General features: G+C 43.0%; 3 protein-coding genes across 3 annotated transcripts in view; 2 read left to right on the top strand and 1 right to left on the bottom strand.

Annotated features, from left to right (window-relative positions):
* Window positions 1-1705, bottom strand: part of fmnl2b (formin-like 2b) — a 31053-nt gene extending 29348 nt beyond the window's left edge. The window contains exons 1-2 of the mRNA XM_028571903.1: window positions 1516-1705; window positions 221-304 (exon numbers count right to left, since the gene is read on the bottom strand). Coding sequence (XP_028427704.1) covers window positions 221-304; window positions 1516-1632 — 201 coding nt within the window. The 5' untranslated portion in view covers window positions 1633-1705. The remainder of the gene's footprint in view (window positions 1-220; window positions 305-1515) is intronic.
* LOC114551242 (NLR family CARD domain-containing protein 3) overlaps window positions 1-20189 on the top strand; it is a 314459-nt gene that overhangs the window by 213462 nt on the left and 80808 nt on the right. The window lies entirely within an intron of this gene.
* Window positions 2988-13467, top strand: LOC114551278 (cyclin-dependent kinase 5 activator 1). Its single transcript, XM_028572451.1, has 4 exons — window positions 2988-3010; window positions 5124-5541; window positions 8767-8904; window positions 12863-13467. Exons 2-4 carry the CDS (start codon window positions 5197-5199, stop codon window positions 13394-13396), a joined length of 1017 nt encoding a protein of 338 aa, XP_028428252.1. The 5' UTR covers window positions 2988-3010; window positions 5124-5196; the 3' UTR covers window positions 13397-13467.

Raw genomic sequence — 20189 nt, 5'->3', positions numbered from 1 at the left:
GGTGAGCTATCCGGTGCCCCCTGATCTACCAGGTGAGCTATCCGGTGCCCCCTGATCTACCAGGTGAGCTATCCAGGCGCCCCTGATCCATTTGTAATTTGAGAACATGTCGGCGAGGAAGCCAAACGATACAAATTTAATTTATACTTTCATCACTGAAGTATCCGTAGAGACTTCTCTGGAAAGATTAAAATGTATAAACTTTATTAAAAGCACCCACCTGATCGCAGATCAGCTCCCACTTCTTCTCGTTGTCATAGGAACGCAGCAGACGCACCTTGTCAGGAGGCAAGTTCATAGAGTTCTGAAACACAGAAGGTAATTCAAACATGTTTCATGAAGTCACATGACTCTGAATAATAATTATCATCTGAACAGTTTGTTTAGTTTCCTGTTTTATTTTGAAGGATCAGTCATGTTTTATTTTGAAGGGTCACTTCTCGTGTGTTCATGCTCAAATCCCCGTTGTTGCTACCAAATGTGAGTCGAGTCACTTTGCGACAATGACCAGATTGAGATTTCATGCAGGTTTTACCGTTAGCCACAGAATAATGAGATATAGGTGCATTACATAACAGTAATTTATTATTTAGCATAAGGCATCACATTTTCACGACATGATCCCTGATGTCAGTTCTAGATTAGAGGCTGAAGTAGCCTCCAAGAACCTGCTAACGAGAGACTTCTGGAATGTCAAGACTATTAAAATGGACCTACATAACCAAGTTGGTTCACTGCTGGCTACAAATTAGCAATCAAACACAAGAAAGCTGTCACTTGAACGGCATTTTGTGGTAAAGTTAGCAATCAAACATCACGTCATAGATAGCTAAAATGTTTGCCAGACCCCGTGGCGTTATGCCGTAAAGCGTTTAAATCTGAGCATGCACATATCGGGTAGTGACACCAATGTTGAAATGAAACCTTCATGTAACTTTGTTTTTAGAATAATAATGTCTGCATGGCACCATGAAATACAGTATTTAATGTTTAATATATATATATATATATATATATATATATATATATATATATATATATATATATATATATATATGACACCATGTACTACCATACACCATGTACTGATGCTAGAAGGATAATAATCAGAATCTGATGCATCATGACTTCAGTTTTAACAGATTCAATATTAATATCTTCATATTCTCAACATGTCTGCTGTCAGACTGTAGCTGCTGTATCATCTGTGTTATGTCTGTGTGTGTGTGTGTGCGTGTGTGTGAGAATATATAATGTGTGTTGTCTGTGTGTGTCTATGCTATATAATGTGTGTTGTCTTTGTGTGTGTCTGTCTATGTGTATCTCTGTGTGTATATATGCTATATGTGTGTTGTGTGTGTGTGTGTATATGCTATATAATGTGTGTGTGTATATATGCTATATAATGTGTGTGTGTGTATATATGCTATATAATGTGTGTTGCCTTGTTTGTTATGTCTCTCTGCGTATGTATAGATCTATATAGTGTGTGTGTGTGTGTGTGTGTGTTGTTACCAGAGCGATGGAGAACCTCTCCTCCAGCTCGGCCGGGTCTGGCATCGGCAGGCGGACCGGAGCAGCTCTGGATCTGATCACCGCCAGCTGGCTCTCCATGCTCTCCGCGTTACCCATCTCTTACACACACACACACACACACACACACACACGGATACACACACACACACACTCTCTCACACAGCGAACACACCCACCTACAACAACACACACACAGTCAGTCAGGCAGGAACATGTGGACCGCCATCACTGCTCAGACACACAGACAGAAACACACACAGACAGGCAGACAGACTGGCAGGCGGTCCACCGTGGCGGGGAAGGCCTGTCTCTGTGTCTCTGTCTCTCTGTCTATAACCTGTCTGTCTCTCTCTCTGTCTGTCTCCCCTCAGACGGTAAAGATGTCTCCCTCTCCTCCCGTTTGTCGCGGTGTCTCTTTGTCTCCTCCGCTGCTGATGCTGATGCTGCTGATCCACATGAAGCTGTACGTTGCCGTGTCGGTGTGTGTTTATATGAAATGTGTTTCTGGTGTGTGTGTGTGTGTGTGTGTGTGTGTGTGTGTGTGAGCGTGTGGCAGATGAGCCGGTTAATCCTCCCCCTCTCCTCCCCCACATGAAGAAAGAAAGAGAGAGTCAGTCAGTCGGCCTCCTCCTCTTTGTTTCCCTCTCTGTGTGTGTGTAGGGCTCCCTCCCTCTCCCCCTTCTCTCTCTCTCTCTCTCTCTTTCCGTCTCTCTGTGTGTGTGTGTGTGTGTGGGGGGGGGGTCTCCCTCCCCTCTCCCTCTCTTTCATACAGACAATGAACCTTCTGCTGCTGCAGGCTCCGCCCACAGACACACATTAATACTGTTTAAGTATTTCTAACTAATTATTATATGAATGTATCCAACATACATGTTTTAAATGTACATTTACTATGTTATGTTTAATTAAAATACAATAAATCCTCTTTGTTAAAGAAAGATTGAGTGCATCTCTCTCTGATGGAGGTCTGTGTTACTGCAGGTTATATTAAAATATTTAGAGCAGCTCCCTCTGCTGGAGGTCTGTGTTACTGCAGGTTATATTTAAATGTTTGGAGCAGCGCCCTCTGCTGGATGTCTGTGTTACTGCAGGTTATATTAAAATATTTAGAGCAGCGCCCTCTGCTGGAGGTCTGTGTTACTGCAGGTTATATTAAAATATTTAGAGCAGCTCCCTCTGCTGGAGGTCTGTGTTACTGCAGGCTATGTTTAAATGTTAGAAACTGTTAGTCTGATCTGCTGAACTGAACTCTGAATTATTTGAATATCTAACCCAGTGGACATGAGCTGTTATTACAATCCTGTAAGCCAGTTTTATATGTAAATCTATGTTCTTATGTAACGCTGTAAAAGGAACTCTTTGTTATTTTCTGCAGATTTGATTTTTTTGAAGTTTTTATTTTGACTTTGAAGGCAGAATCTGTTTCCTGTCCAGGATCGTCATCTTCTTCCTCCAATCTGCCGGCTGACAACATGTAAGTATATCTTTATAATAACATAATTATAAAATAATTAGGGCTGTCAAAATTAACGCGTTAATTTTTGCGTTAATTTTTTAATATTTAACTCGTTAAAAAAAATTAACGAAATTAACGCAGCTGTGTTTGTTTACTTCATGTGGCGGCTGAGAAACTTAATACGCCTCCATAACAGCAGGCGGCGCTACATTGTATTGTTGCCCAAGTAATGAAAACCGGCAGCTGATTGGACGAACGCGTCACATGGGTTTGTTTTCTCCGGATATTGAGAGCCAGACTGTCATGGCGGCCGTTCAGAATACAATCTCATATTGTACTAAAATAGTTCACTGAAACATGTTTCTGGAAACATTTTAAGTGAGAAATAGGCCGTGCAGTTGCTGAATCGGTCTTCATTTCAGCTCAACAAAGGTCAGTTTAGAAGATTTTCGTCAGATTTTGAGAGAAACCTCACTCCGCTCGCCATTTCCGGGTGAGTCCCGACTGCCCTGCCGGCGACTGAACTCTCGGCTCGTTGGAGATGAACTGCTCCTCGCCTGTAAAGTAGACGAGAGCAGGCGACAGCAGCCGGGGACGGGGACAGTTTCTAGCCGTTTCAGCAGCCTTCAGCAGGACTAAATAAGCCAAATTGTTGCTGCTGTTGTTCTGAAAGATATTAAACATTATGAACTTAGCAGAACCTTTCCTTGTTTGTTTTTTTCTTCATATTTGCAATGATTTAGCATTTAAATATCCATTATTATAAGCTTCAGTCTCAATTTAAAAAGCGATTAATCGCGATTAACTACAGCAAATTGTGCGATTAATTAGTTAATTTTTTTTAAGCGATTGACAGCCCTAAAAATAATACAAATAATGATTGATTAAATAAATCAGACAATAGAGACACGCACGCACACACACACACACACACACACTCGCACACACACAGACACACACACACATACACACAGGCACACACATAGACACACACAGACCCACACACACACAGACACGCACACACATACACACACACATAGACACACACACAGACACGCACACATACATAGACACACACACAGACACATAGACACACACACACACAGACACACACACACATAGACACACACAGACACACACATAGACACACACACACATACAGACACAGACACATAGCCACCCATAGACACAAACACAGACACACATACACATATAGACACGCAGACACACACACACACAGTTAAAAAGTCATGTAAGTGTTGAATAGAAGTTTCAGTACAATCCCTCCTGATGTCACACTAACCTTGACTGTGTGGTAAACGGTAACATTATACTCCTTGTGTTTGGGAGTAAACTGTGCATTGCGTGTTTGGGTTGCAGAGATAATAGCTACACCATTTAATAGCAGACACATGGAAATAGTTTGTCTCACATTTTTAACCCACTGGCTTAGAAGAGCTCCAAGATACAGACAGAAATGTCCCAAATGTTACAACTATCCCCGGTCTGCACCTAAAGCAGTTTGAAACATTTCAGCACCAAGGACAGCTCTCTGCAGAAACCTGCAGTGAGCTGTCCTTGGTGCTGAAACCTGCAGAAACCCCACCCACTCCGCTTCTCTCCATCAGGCTGCGACACACAGACAGAAAGAGAGACAGAGAGATAGAGAGAGAGAGAGAGACAGGACAACACAAGACATAGAAAGAGAGAGAGAGAGACACACAGGACAACACAGACAGAAAGAGAGAGAGAGAGAGAGAGAGATACACAGGACAACACAGACAGATAGAGACAGAGAGAGGAAGAGATAGATAGAGAGAAAGAGAGAGAGAGAGACATACACAGGACAACACAGACAGATAGAGACAGAGAGAGAGAGAGGGAGAGAGAGACAGGACAACACAAGACAGAGAGAGAGAGAGAGAGAGACACACAGGACAACACAGACAGACATAGAGAGAGAGAGGGAGAGAGAGACAGGACAACACAAGACAGAGAGAGAGAGAGTGAGAGAGACACACAGGACAACACAGACAGACCGAGAGAGAAAGATGGAGGAGTGATGGAGCTGCAGACAGATTTCTGTTTTGTCTTCATTATGGATTTTTATTTCTAACGGTCGGAGAGACAGACAGACAGACAGAGAGACAGACAGCTCGTCTGCTGCCGCAGAGCCTCTCGCGTCGGTGGGTCCGGTTGTCGCCATGGGAACGGTGCTCTCTCTGTCTCCAGGCTCGGGGAAAGCTCGAGCCCCAGAGCAGCGCGTGAAGGAGGAGGAGAAGAAGAAGAAGAAGAGGCACCCGGTGCTGCTGCACGCGCTCAGATGGAAGCAGCGTCTGCTGGCGGCGCGGGCCAAGAGGAAGGGCGGGAAGAAGGTGAACCCAGACGAGTTCGTGCACACGCACATGCAGCGCCACACGGACAGCCGCCACCGAGCGCTGAAGGCCGGACACAGACCTGGACCCATCCCGGTGCCCGTCCCAACCGTCCCGGGATTCAACCAGAACCAGAACCAGGGGAGCCTCTCCCCACCCAGGGTGGTGGTACAGGTCAGTGTGTGTGTTTGTGTGTGTGTGTGTTTGTCTGTCTGTGTGTGTGTATCTGTGTCTGTGTGAGTCTGTGTGTGTGTGTATATATCTGTGTTTGTGAGTGTGTGTGTGTATTTGTGTCTGTGTGTTTGTCTGTATTAGTGTGTGTTTTTCTGTCTGTCTGTGTATGTGAGTGTGTTTGTTTGTATCTGTCTGTGTGTTTGTCTATCTGTTTGTCTGTGTGTGTGTGTGTGTGTGTGTGTGTGTGTGTGTGTGTGTTTTGTGTCTGTGTGTGTGTTTGTGTGTGTGTGTGTTTATGTCTGTGTGTTTAACTATAACTTAACTATAAGCTTTATCAAATGGGAGAGTTTTAAGTTAATTCTAAAATGCAGGGACAGTTTCTGCCCCCCAAACCCAGATTGGGAGCTGGTTCCACAGGAGAGGAGCCTGATAACTGAAGGCTCTGGCTCCCATTCTACTTTTAGAGACTGTAGGTACCACAAGTAACTCTGCATTCTGGGAGCGCAGTGCTCTAATGGGACAATAAGGTATTAGGAGCTCTTCTAAATATGATGGTGCTAGACCATTTAGAGCATGGTGAAGTATGTACTAACAGGTCACACTGAGGTAAAAGCATGGTGAAGTATGTACTAACAGGCCACACTGAGGTAAAAGCATGGTGAGGTATGTACTAACAGACCACACTGTGGTAAAAGCATGGTGAGGTATGTACTAACAGGCCACACTGAGGTAAAAGCATGGTGAAGTATGTACTAACAGGCCACACTGTGGTAAAAGCATGGTGAGGTATGTACTAACAGGTCACACTGAGGTAAAAGCATGGTGAGGTATGTACTAACAGGCCACACTGAGGTAAAAGCATGGTGAGGTATGTACTAATAGGCAGTACTGAGGTAAAAGCATGGTGAGGTATGTTCTAACAGGCAGTACTGAGGTAAAAGCATGGTGAGGTATGTACTAACAGGCCACACTGTGGTAAAAGCATGGTGAAGTATGTACTAACAGGCCACACTGAGGTAAAAGCATGGTGAAGTATGTACTAACAGGCCACACTGTGGTAAAAGCATGGTGAGGTATGTACTAACAGGCCACACTGAGGTAAAAGCATGGTGAGGTATGTACTAACAGGTCACACTGAGGTAAAAGCATGGTGAGGTATGTACTAACAGGTCACACTGAGGTAAAAGCATGGTGAAGTATGTACTAACAGACCACACTGTGGTAAAAGCATGGTGAGGTATGTACTAACAGGCCACACTGAGGTAAAAGCATGGTGAGGTATGTACTAACAGGCCACACTGAGGTAAAAGCATGGTGAGGTATGTACTAACAGGCCACACTGTGGTAAAAGCATGGTGAGGTATGTACTAACAGGCCACACTGAGGTAAAAGCATGGTGAAGTATGTACTAACAGGCCACACTGTGGTAAAAGCATGGTGAGGTATGTACTAACAGGTCACACTGAGGTAAAAGCATGGTGAGGTATGTACTAACAGGTCACACTGAGGTAAAAGCATGGTGAGGTATGTACTAACAGGCAGTACTGAGGTAAAAGCATGGTGAGGTATGTACTAACACACTGAGGTAAAAGCATGGTGAGGTATGTACTAACACATTGAGGTAAAAGCATGGTGAGGTATGTACTAACACACTGAGGTAAAAGCATGGTGAGGTATGTACTAACACATTGAGGTAAAAGCATGGTGAGGTATGTACTAACACACTGAGGTAAAAAGCATGGTGAGGTATGTACCAACAGGCACACTGAGGTAAAAGCATGGTGAGGTATGTACCAACAGGCAGCACTGAGGTAAAAGCATGGTGAGGTATGTACCAACAGGCAGCACTGAGGTGATGGTGAGGTATGTACCAACAGGCAGCACTGAGGTAAAAGCATGGTGAGGTATGTACTAACACACTGAGGTAAAAGCATGGTGAGGTATGTACTAACACACTGAGGTAAAAGCATGGTGAAGTATGTACTAACAGGTCACACTGAGGTAAAAGCATGGTGAGGTATGTACCAACAGGCAGCACTGAGGTAAAAGCATGGTGAGGTATGTACTAACACACTGAGGTAAAAGCATGGTGAGGTATGTACCAACAGGCAGCACTGAGGTAAAAGCATGGTGAGGTATGTACTAACAGGCAGCACTGAGGTAAAAGCATGGTGAGGTATGTACTAACACACTGAGGTAAAAGCATGGTGAGGTATGTACTAACACACTGAGGTAAAAGCATGGTGAGGTATGTACTAACACACTGAGGTAAAAGCATGGTGAGGTATGTACTAACACACTGAGGTAAAAGCATGGTGAAGTATGTACTAACAGGCAGCACTGAGGTAAAAGCACAGACTGCCTGTTGGGGGAACTGAAAATGGTGAGATGGGAGCAGTAATCAGAGCTAGACGGAGACATAGGACAAAGAGACGAGCTGCCACATGGATCACACTTCATCAGCTGAGTGATCACGAAATCATTAAGCAGCCGTGCAGTATTACAGTTACTGGAAGAAATCAAAGATGACATCACATCTCTGACTCAGCGTTCACATCTAAGCAGCTGTTAAACTCCTCGTTACGTTACACATATCGGCATCAGGATCATTTCAAACAGTCCTAGCATCAGCAGTGGGAACATGGCAGTCTGCTCTCAGCCCTATCACAGAACCAGGACCTAACGCTTTGCTGCAGCAGCAGGTACGGTACCGTGGGCGGAGAAAGGCTCTGATTACTGGATGAACTGCCGGTTTGGTAAATACGACGTAAGCTGAAGTATCACAGCGTGCTCTTTCTGCGGGTTGGCCATGGTGCTGAAAACGCTACGTTAACAAATGTACGTACATCTGGCTCTGTGTGTCTGTGTCTTGGTATGTGTGTGTGGGTTTGTCTGTGTCTAGGTGAGTGTGTGTGTGTCTGTGTGTGTGTTTGTCTGTGTCTAGGTGAGTGTGTGTGTGTCTGTGTGTGTGTTTGTCTGTGTCTAGGTGAGTGTGTGTCTGTGTTTGTCTGTGTCTAGGTGAGTGTGTGTGTATGGTATCAGATAAAGTGGCAGTTGTGATTGGGTTATATTTTCTGTAACAGTCATGAATGTTCTCCTCTCTCCTTATCTCCTCATTCCTTCAATCCTCTCTCCTTATCTCATCTCTCCTTATCTCGTCTCTCCTTATCTTGTCTCTCCTTCACTCCTTTCTCCTTGTCTCCTTTCTCCTTGTCTCCTCTCCAGGCATCTACAGGCGAGCTCCTTCGTTGTCTCTCTGACTTCCTGTGTCGCCGTTGTGTCAAACTGAAGGAGCTGTCGTCCAATCAGATCGTCCTGTGGTTCAGAAACGTAGACAGAGCGCTGCTGGTCCAAGGCTGGCAGGTCTGTGTGTCTGTTTGATTGGTCTGTGTGTTTCTCTCTCGTCATTTAGCATAGGAGTCGGTAGTGTTGGAGACATTTCATAGGCTGTCAGTGTGTGAAGCTGGGTAACCAAACTTTACTCTAGTTTGTACCATGTGGTGCGTTGTGCACACTGAGGTCGTTTTTTACCGTGGTTCCGAGGTAACATGGTAATGTAACGTGTTAATGTGGTTCCATTCATGCAAAAGCAAACGCTATGTCAACCAAATGTAACATTAGACTCTTTGACTACTGGACACTTGTCTTCATATGAATTAATATAAGGGCTGTCAGTCAATCGTTTAAAACATTTATTCACGATTAATGGCATGATTGTCCACAGTTAACTCATGAATCATTGGAAATGAATGAGTTTTTCTATCTAAACGGGCCGGCTACATTGCATGTTTACATGTACAAAGCGGGAGCTCCAACGTAGCGTTCCCGCTATAGCTTCCACTATAATCTATGAAACTGGCGACACCGGGCAGAGAGCAGCGTGTAGCGGTGCGTCTGCTCTGCGAAGATCTGCTCTAAAAGCATACAAAAAAACACAGCTTTTTATTCAGTGTGCCAATGTGCTGCAATAGCAGCAATCGGCAGAATGACTATTATCCTGCATACTTATTATTATTCCGCCACATTTTTGTCCTGCTATTAGTCACGGAGCGTTGCCAACACATGCACACAAAATACATAAAAATGTGTATAATGACCGGGAAAGGTGTGCTATGACTTATCTAAGAGACTTGCCGCACATTTTTTACGAAATCAGCAAAACACGCCGCAGAATTTCTCATAGACTTTAATGGGAAATCTTCGGAAATAGCTTAACATAGCTCAAAACAACCACTCTTTGGGGCCATACTGTGTCGCCATTAGGGTTGGGTATCGTTTGGTTTTTTTTCGATTCCGGTGCTAAATCGATACTTTTAAAACAGTGCTGGTGCCTGAACCGGTACTTTTCAATAAAGTTAAAAAAAAAAAATAAATAAGGGTAGTAAACAACAGTCAGTGACTTGTTTATTGCTAAGGCCATGGTCAAAATTAAAGATTTAATAATAACGTAATAACAATAACTTATTTCACCAGTAAATTGCTGTTGAACCCCAGATGGGAAAAGGGTATTTTACAATTACTGTCAATGCACCATGAGGCTACCAGTTTTAAGTGAATCTGTGTTGTTTAATTCCGACAATGGCAGCTGCGAGTGAACGCACCGTCTGTGTTGTTTAATTCCGACAACGGCAGCTGCAAGTGAACGCACCGTCTGTGTTGTTTAATTCCGACCATATAAACATACTGTATATCTATGAATTGTGACAACGGCAGCTGCTGCGCTGCAGAGCAGACTGTTCCATCCCACTGTAGAAGTCCTCCACAGTGAAATACAGTCACACTTTACACTGTTTAACGTTAGCTGTCAGCATTTTAACCGTGATTAATCCAGCTGCTAGCTAAAGGTAGGCTAACGTTACATGCTGTCAGGTGTAGTGTAAAGTCAGGCACCGAAATGAGGCACCAAAACTTTTGTTCTTATTCGGTCTCGTTACTACCGTTTACGTCGGCACCGGTTCCCTATTGGCACCGAGTTTCGGTACCCAACCCTAGTCGCCATACTTTCATGTAGGAAAATAATTAAAAGTTTAAATTGAAGACAAGACGTTGGGCCTTTATTGGGCTGAATGTGCATTCTGATATCAAGCACGGTTTCTACCAAATCACAGTTTATGTATCGTCCAGTTTTCAGACGGGTTCAGATGTTCCAGTGTGTGTGTATGGGGACAGAATGTTGAGAGTTAGAGGGGAGGACAGAGGGGGGAGCTGCAGTACCATTCTCTGAAATCTTTCCAAACAAATTGCTCTCTCCTCTACAGTTTTCACTCTTCATACATCATGTTTGGTCAAAATGTAGGAAATATTGTGCTGGTCGCAGACATGTATTTATGGAATCCACAGGACTTCATACCAACTGTCGATAGAAACAATGAAAAAAAAAATCGTAAGGACACAGATGGTTCCCTGTTTGTTACCTGCTCTGTGTCCCATATATTTGACACCACAAACATAAAAAACTACATCAATGCGTTCGCCAGACTTTTATCTCTCTGGTGATGATAATATTTTTGCCGTTTGGCCCCATGGTTTTTTAATTACAGAACAAACTTAAGAGGTATAATTATTATTAAATGGACAGCAACAAGTTCTGACACACACACACCTCCTATCATGGAGACTCTTTACTGTAGGCCGTGTCGAACAGCAGATTAGCCAGAGTTATTCAGATGGAGTCGGCACACTGGCAGCATTTCCTGTGGCAGTTTCTAGTTGATATCTATTATGCAAGATGTGTGCTGTGATTAGTCTATATTTCTTTAAATGAAACTGTGGTGTGTCCCCAGTCCTGCCAGTCTGGTCTTTGTGTACCTGTCTGACCCCCTGTAGGACCAGGTCTTCACCAGTCCTGCCAGTCTGGTCTTTGTGTACCTGTCTGACCCCCTGTAGGACCAGGTCTTCACCAGTCCTGCCAGTCTGGTCTTTGTGTACCTGTCTGTGTCTCTTACCTGTCTGTCTTTAACCTGTCTGTCTCTAACCTGTCTGCCCCCCTGTAGGACCAGGTCTTCACCAGTCCTGCCAGTCTGGTCTTTTTGTACCTGTCTGTGTCTCTTACCTGTCTGCCCCCCTGTAGGACCGGGTCTTCACCAGTCCTGCCAGTCTGGTCTTTGTGTACCTGTCTGCCCCCCTGTAGGACCAGGTCTTCACCAGTCCTGCCAGTCTGGTCTTTTTGTACCTGTCTGTGTCTCTTACCTGTCTGTCTTTAACCTGTCTGTCTCTAATCTGTCTGTCCCCCTGTATGACCAGGTCTTCACCAGTCCTGCTAGTCTGGTCTTTGTGTACCTGCTGTGTCTCTAACCTGTCTGTCTCTAACCTGTCTGTCCCCCTGTAGGACCAGGTCTTCACCAGCCCTGCCAGTCTGGTCTTTGTGTACCTGCTGTGTCTCTAACCTGTCTGTCTCTAACCTGTCTGTCCCCCTGTAGGACCAGGTCTTCACCAGGGTCAGGGTTTGTGTACCTGCTGTGTCTCTAACCTGTCTGTCCCCCTGTAGGACCAGGTCTTCACCAGCCCTGCCAGTCTGGTCTTTGTGTACCTGCTGTTTTTCTAACCTGTCTGTCTCTACCCTGTCTGTCCCCCTGTAGGACCAGGTCTTCACCAGCCCTGCCAGTCTGGTCTTTGTGTACCTGCTGTGTCTCTAACCTGTCTGTCTCCAACCTGTCTGTCCCCCTGTAGGACCAGGTCTTCACCAGCCCTGCCAGTCTGGTATTTGTGTACCTGCTGTGTCTCTAACCTGTCTGTCTTTAACCTGTCTGTCTCTAACCTGTCTGCCCCCTGTAGGACCAGGTCTTCACCAGTCCTGCCAATCTGGTCTTTGTGTACCTGTCTGTGTCTCTTACCTGTTTGTCTCTAACCTGTCTGTCTCTAACCTGTCTGTCCCCCTGTAGGACCAGGTCTTCACCAGTCCTGCTAGTCTGGTCTTTGTGTACCTGCTGTGTCTCTAACCTGTCTGTCTCTAACCTGTCTGTCCCCCTGTAGGACCAGGTCTTCACCAGCCCTGCCAGTCTGGTCTTTGTGTACCTGCTGTGTCTCTAACCTGTCTGTCTCTAACCTGTCTGTCCCCCTGTAGGACCAGGTCTTCACCAGTCCTGCCAGTCTGGTCTTTGTGTACCTGCTGTGTCTCTAACCTGTCTGTCCCCCTGTAGGACCAGGTCTTCACCAGCCCTGCCAGTCTGGTCTTTGTGTACCTGCTGTGTCTCTAACCTGTCTGTCTCTACCCTGTCTGTCCCCCTGTAGGACCAGGTCTTCACCAGTCCTGCTAGTCTGGTCTTTGTGTACCTGCTGTGTCTCTAACCTGTCTGTCTCTACCCTGTCTGTCCCCCTGTAGGACCAGGTCTTCACCAGTCCTGCCAGTCTGGTCTTTGTGTACCTGCTGTGCCGGGCAGCAGTAGACGAGGACACGTCTTCGGAGCAGGAGCTGCACTCCGTCTTCCTCACCTGTCTCTACCTGAGCTACTCGTACCTGGGCAGTGAGATCTCCTACCCACTCAAACCCTTCCTGCTGGAGGCCAGCCACAATGCATCCTGGGAGTCCAGCCACAATGCATCCTGGGAGTCCAGCCCCGATGCATCCTGGGAGTCCAGCCGCGATGCATTCTGGGAGAGAGTGCTGCAGCTGATCGACCGGCTGAGTGCCGACATGCTGCGGATCAACGCTGAGCCGCACTTCTTCACAGAGGTGTTCCAGGATCTGAAAAAAGAGGGACGAGAGAGAGAGAAGCAAGAGAAAGAGAGGATGAAAGAGAGGGAGGAGAAAGAGGGGGAGAGGGAGAAAGATGAAATGAAAGAGAAGCAGGAGAGAGAGAAGGAGGAGGAGAAAGAGAACAATGGAGGAAACAGCATCGATGATCTGGATCGTTAAGAGAGAAGAAAAGAGGAGACCGCAGTATTTACACTGCTACGTTTCCCCCTGCTCTGGTGTTCCCCCCTCTCATTCCCCCTGCTCTGGCGTTTCTCCCCTCTCATTCCCCTTGCTCTGGCGTTTCTCCTCTCATTCCCCCTGCTCTGGTGTTCCCCTCTCATTCCCCCTGCTCTGGCGTTTCTCCCCTCTCATTCCCCTTGCTCTGGCGTTTCTCCCTCTCATTCCCCCTGCTCTGGCGTTTCTCCCTCTCATTCCCCTGCTCTGGTGTTCCCCTCTCATTCCCCCCTGCTCTGGCGTTTCTCCCTCTCATTCCCCCTGCTCTGGCGTTTCTCCCTCTCATTCCCCTGCTCTGGTGTTCCCCTCTCATTCCCCCCTGCTCTGGCGTTTCTCCCTCTCATTCCCCCCCTGCTCTGGTGTTCCCCCCTCTCATTTCCCCTTCTCTGGTGTTTCTCCCTCTCATTCCCCCTGCTCTGGTGTTTCTCCCTCTCATTCCCCCCTGCTCTGGTGTTCCCCTCTCTCATTCCTCCTGCTCGGGTGTTCCCCCTCATTCCCCCTGCTCTGGCGTTCCCCCCTCTCATTCCCCTGCTCTGGTGTTTCTCCCTCTCATTCCCCCTGCTGTGGTGTTTCCCCCTCTCATTCTACAGTAATGTAGGTTTGTAGCGTGGCTGTCCTGTAGAACCATGTATCTGTTTTCAGCTTTGTGACGATGCATTTGACAGCTTATCCAAGAGGATTTTTAAAGACTTTATTTATGTTATTTAGGATACGTTTCTCAACACATAAAGGAACACACTGAATCCTTCAGTTCATCACAAACATTTAACATTAAAGTCTCCCAGGGGTCTCTAAGCAGCCAGTGTTTGTGGCAATGTCTTGATATGTTGCATAGCTTGTAAATACTCAAAGTACAATTACCTTGAATGTGTACTTTAGTACCTACGTTCACTGTACTATAGTAAATGTACATAGTTACATCCCCCCCTGGTGTAGAGGAAGTAAACATGACCTTTTGCAGACACAACAGAAGAATACTTCTATAGTTCTCTTCTGTAGTTCTATAGTTCTCTTCTATACTTCTATAGTTCTATACTTCTATAGTTCTCTTCTGTAGTTCTATACTTATATAGTTATCTTCTATACTTCTATAGTTCTATAGATCTCTTCTATACTTCTATAGTTCTATACTTCTATAGTTCTCTTCTATAGTTCTATACTTATATAGTTATCTTCTATACTTCTATAGTTCTATAGATCTCTTCTATACTTCTATAGTTCTATACTTATATAGTTCTCTTCTATACTTCTATAGTTCTATAGTTAGTTCTGTTGATAACTGACATTAATGCTGAACATGTAATGCACATTGTTATTTTAACTACATCTTTTGGAACTTACATGGTTTTAACTTTAAATACATTTCTGTATTTTAACATATGCAGTTTTTGAAATAAATGATCATATTTTGCAATAAGTGTGTGTGTCTGGATTAATGTAAGATATAAGTGAAATACATTTTTATAAAGTCTAAAATGGTTAGGTAATGTAAGTATTATTAAGTTTAACTGTATTATTACCATTAATAATTAATATGGTTATTATTATTATGAATAGTGTTTGTACATCTTTCTTTGTTTTCTGTTTTGTGTAAAGCTCTTTGTGACTGTTGTTTCTTTGTGACTAGTTTTATTTAAAATTAAAAAGAAATTAATGAACTAATTAAATACCTAATATAATACATATAATATATATTATTAAACCACATTATTTAACCCTTGGGCCCTCCTCAAATTTACTAACATTGGACACCTTAATGGCAAAAATATACACGCACACAAAAACTGATATTAAATCATCATATTTCAATATTGTTTTCTGCTTTTTTTCCATAAATCACTTAACCAACTTCTAACTTGGTCAAAACTACCAAACATTCAATAATTTTCAGGATTTTTACCCTTTAAATGCAAGTTTATTTATTTGAAGTATCTCATTATTTATTACAAAAAAACCACAAAAAAATAGTGAGTTAAATAATTAATTAGGAATCGTTTTGAAATCCTTTTCATTAAACTTTGCTTCACCTGTAGATGGTCCCGCCCCCTCTGGGCTTCCATAAGTTTCCTTTATATAGCCCCGCCCCTCCCTGCTGCTGTAGCTTCAGAGCCGCGAAGCTAACGGACGCGCTGCAGCGCCGGTCATTCTCCCTCCCTAAATTACCGTTTTTCGGATCAAACGGAGCCTCTGCCTGCTGGACCTGTGGACACACTAACGGAGATATGTCGGTGTTACTGTGGAGACAGAAACGGAGACGTTTCCGGTGAGTTTTCTGTGTTTGTGTCGACTTCAAAGGGAGTGTGTTTTCACCGCCGAGTGAACAGGTAGATTTCAATCAGCATTAGCGTCATTAAGTTACAGTTCCTCTACAGAAAGGAGAAAACTGGTCCTCCGCCATCTTAACTTCACTTACTAATACTTTATTAGGCTATATAGTTCAATTTTTATTAATAATTTACACTTTATTTTTAAATTTGTATGGCCTATTCTGATTGGCTGTTGCTTTTTTTTGAATGTAATGATGCAAGGTATTTCGGTGACGTATGGCCTTAGTGCCTTTTCAATCTAACGATGCAAGGTGTTTCCGGTGACGTACCCCCTATAGCCGTTAGAGCCGTTAAAGTGGTTAATACCGGTATAGCCTAGAGCCGTTAACGTTTCTCCAGCCAAACCCGGAGGCCCGAATCGTCCTCCGCCTCTCTGTTCCATCGATACCGGTAGGTCTACCTGCTGTGTGTTCAACTGTAATTTCCTCGTGTTAAAAAATACCTTTTAAAGTTCAAAAAAAAAAAAGAATAACCCCAAAAAGTATTATTCTTATTGTATGTGTGTAATGTATTTTTTAAATTTAGTATGGCTGGCTGTTGGCTTTTTTTTTTCCAAATGTAATGATGCAAGGTGTTTCGGTGACGTATCCCCTTATAACCGTGAGAGCCGTTAAAGCGGCTAGTAGGTAGAGCCTTTAGAGCCGTTAAAGCCGTTAGGTTAACGTCTCCCCAGCCAAACCCGGAGAACCGAACCGTCCTCCGCCTCTCTGCTCTATCGGTACCGGTAGGTCTACCTGCTGTGTGTTTAACTGTAATTTCCTCGTGTTAAAAAATACCTTAAAGAAAAAATCTTATTAATATTGTGTGTGTGTGTGTGTGTGTGTGTGTGTGTGTGTGTGTGTGTGTGTGTGTGTGTGTCTACCTTAAAGTAGTTTATTTATGTCCTGTTTCCATTATAACTGACGGGTCAAACTGGAGAATAGAAAGTTCTGGTATTGTTTGTTTTGTTCATGTTTCACAAAGTTTAACCTGAGAAATCATATCACATCCATACAGAGATAGTAGTATACAGCTGTTATACATCATATCATACAGAGATAGTAGTATACAGCTGTTATACATCATATCATCATACAGAGATAGTAGTATACAGCTGTTATACATCATATCATACAGAGATAGTAGTATACAGCTGTTATACATCATATCGTCATACAGAGATAGTAGTATACAGCTGTTATACATCATATCATCATACAGAGATAGTAGTATACAGCTGTTATACATCATATCATCATACAGAGATAGTAGTATACAGCTGTTATACATCATATCATCATACAGAGATAGTAGTATACAGCTGTTATACATCATATCATCATACAGAGATAGTAGTATACAGCTGTTATACATCATATCATCATACAGAGATAGTAGTATACAGCTGTTATACATCATATCATCATACAGAGATAGTAGTATACAGCTGTTATACATCATATCATCATACAGAGATAGTAGTATACAGCTGTTATACATATCATCATACAGAGATAGTAGTATACAGCTGTTATTCATCATATCATCATACAGAGATAGTAGTATACAGCTGTTATTCATCATATCATCATACAGAGATAGTAGTATACAGCTGTTATTCATCATATCATCATACAGAGATAGTAGTATACAGCTGTTATACATATCATCATACAGAGATAGTAGTATACAGCTGTTATTCATCATATCATCATACAGAGATAGTAGTATACAGCTGTTATACATCATATCATCATACAGAGATAGTAGTATACAGCTGTTATACATATCATCATACAGAGATAGTAGTATACAGCTGTTATTCATCATATCATCATACAGAGATAGTAGTATACAGCTGTTATTCATCATATCATCATACAGAGATAGTAGTATACAGCTGTTATACATCATATCATCATACAGAGATAGTAGTATACAGCTGTTATACATCATATCATCATACAGAGATAGTAGTATACAGCTGTTATTCATCATATCATCATACAGAGATAGTAGTATACAGCTGTTATTCATCATATCATCATACAGAGATAGTAGTATACAGCTGTTATTCATCATATCATCATACAGAGATAGTAGTATACAGCTGTTATTCATCATATCATCATACAGAGATAGTAGTATACAGCTGTTATTCATCATATCATCATACAGAGATAGTAGTATACAGCTGTTAAAACATAATGAAATAAATGAAACACTGGTATCGGCTGATACGCAAGTTCATGCAGGGCTCGACATTAAGGCTTGTCCGCTTGTCCGGGACAAGTGGATTTTTTGTAGGACAAGTGGAAGAGAGATTTACTTGCCCCACTGGACAAGTTAAAACTCAAACAAAACAAAATGCCACTCATTTCGTCAATGTTACAGAATTGAAACAAATGCATATTTTACCCCACAATCCCGGGCAGCGGGTCGGCGGGCCGCTAACGTTAGACCCAGCCCGCTGTAGAGCGCATTCTCCGAAAGCGAAGCAGCATGAAAGCACGGCGAGCTAGCCGGTGTTAGCTTGCTAACTCCACCTTAACTCCACCTTAACGTTACCTCCTCGCCACATCGCTCACAGAAAACAAGCTGAAAACAGAAGTCACTCGTGGCGATAGCAATGTGCTTTGTGTGGATGAAGCATTATATACGTTATTATGTGCCACTCATTCCGTTTATGTTACAGATTTTACTTTACCGATTTGAAACAAATACATTAACTAACGTTAGACCCAGCAGCAGCGGGAGAGCGGACCGCTGACGTTAGACCCAGCCCACTGTTCAGCTCCTTCTCTGTAAGAGATACAGCATGAAAGCACCGCGGAACCAGCAAGCCAGGCAGCGGTGTTAGTTAGCTAACGTTAGCATGCTAACTACGCTTTAACGTTACCCGTCCCCACATCGTTCCAGAAATCGAGCGAATAAAGCTGTCACTCGTGGCGATAGAAGTGTGCTTTGTGCGGATGAAGCATGAAGTTAATTTGACTCTTGACGGCTGGCTCTCTGCCTCGTAACGTTACTAGCTGCTCCGCTACTCGTTTGTAGCGGATTAAATATCAGGTAATAATCAACTGTAAAGTAGCTACACCTTTTTAAAGGATCCCTTGGTAAGTGAAATTGTAGAAAGAGAAAAAAAAAAAACCAAAAAAAAAAACAGGTTGATACCAACATTTAGTGGCAAAATCCATTGTTATGTCTACAAAATTATTTTAGATATAGTATAAGTTCAAGTCACCACTACCTCTGGTCAAAATATTGAATTAGTATCTCAATATATTGACTCAGTATCTCAGAATATAAACAAAGAATATCAAAGTAATGAGAAACTATAAAATATTGACTTAATCTCAATATATTGGCTTAGTATCGTAATATATTGACTTAGTAACTTAACATATTGGTTCAGTATCTCAATATATTGACTTAGTAACTCAGAATATTTCAATATATTGACATAGTAACTTAGAATATTGACTAGGAATCTGAAAGTAATGAGAAACTTTAAAATATTCACTTAGAATCTCAATATATTAACTTCTGCACACCGGCGTGCAAAGTATAACTTTGTAGTATGAGTCTGGAGATCCTTTTTTCTTGTTGAAGGGGAAATCTATTCTTGGGACACATTTGTTTCTACTGTTTAAACTAAATTGTATTAATGTTGATAGTGTTTGGATGCTTTCAATGGTTTCTTCAAATTCTGCATTAGCAAAACACAAAAGAAATTATAAAATGATGAATCTTTACCCGGACAAGTGACTTTTGTTCAGGGACAAGTGACACGTAAATGTACTTGTCCGAAGGACAAGTGCCTCAAAAAGTTAATGTCAAGCCCTGTCATGAATGAGAATCAGTATCTGGAAGCAAAAAAATGTAATGGGGCCATCTCTAGTAATAATCAGATTATTACCTCATGTTTTCTAAAATAACATTTTATATTATCGCTCTATCTCTCTCTCTCTCATTATTACCTTGTGTTTACTTAAATAACATTTTATATCTGATATATATGTATCAGCTGTGTTCTGTTTATGTATTGAATGTTTGTTTGTTGTTGAATCCCACAGAAGAAGATGAACCCTAACCTGTCTGATAGAAGGATGTCCTTCTTTAGTCCCTCCATCAGGTAAGAAGACCTCAGCTGCTCACTAATGCTGCTCATATTTCTGGTTATTAATGACATCAGCTGTTCAGTAATCTCTCCTCCATCTCTCCCTCTCCTTCTCATCTCTCCCTCTCCTCCACATCTCTCCTCCTCCTCATCTCCATCTCTTTCTCCTCATCTCTCCCTTTCCTCATCTCTCACTTTCCTCCTCCTAATCTCTCCCCCTCCTGCTCATCTCTCTCTCCTCATCTTTACCTCTCATCTCTCCCTCTCCTTCTCATCTCTCCTCTTCATCTCTCCCTCTCGTCCTCCTCATCTC

This window comes from Perca flavescens, chromosome 24 (assembly GCF_004354835.1).
Source record: "Perca flavescens isolate YP-PL-M2 chromosome 24, PFLA_1.0, whole genome shotgun sequence".
In the NCBI taxonomy this organism is placed as follows: domain Eukaryota; kingdom Metazoa; phylum Chordata; class Actinopteri; order Perciformes; family Percidae; genus Perca; species Perca flavescens.
Note: the sequence above shows the minus strand (reverse complement) of the source record. Positions and strands in the feature narration are given on the sequence as shown.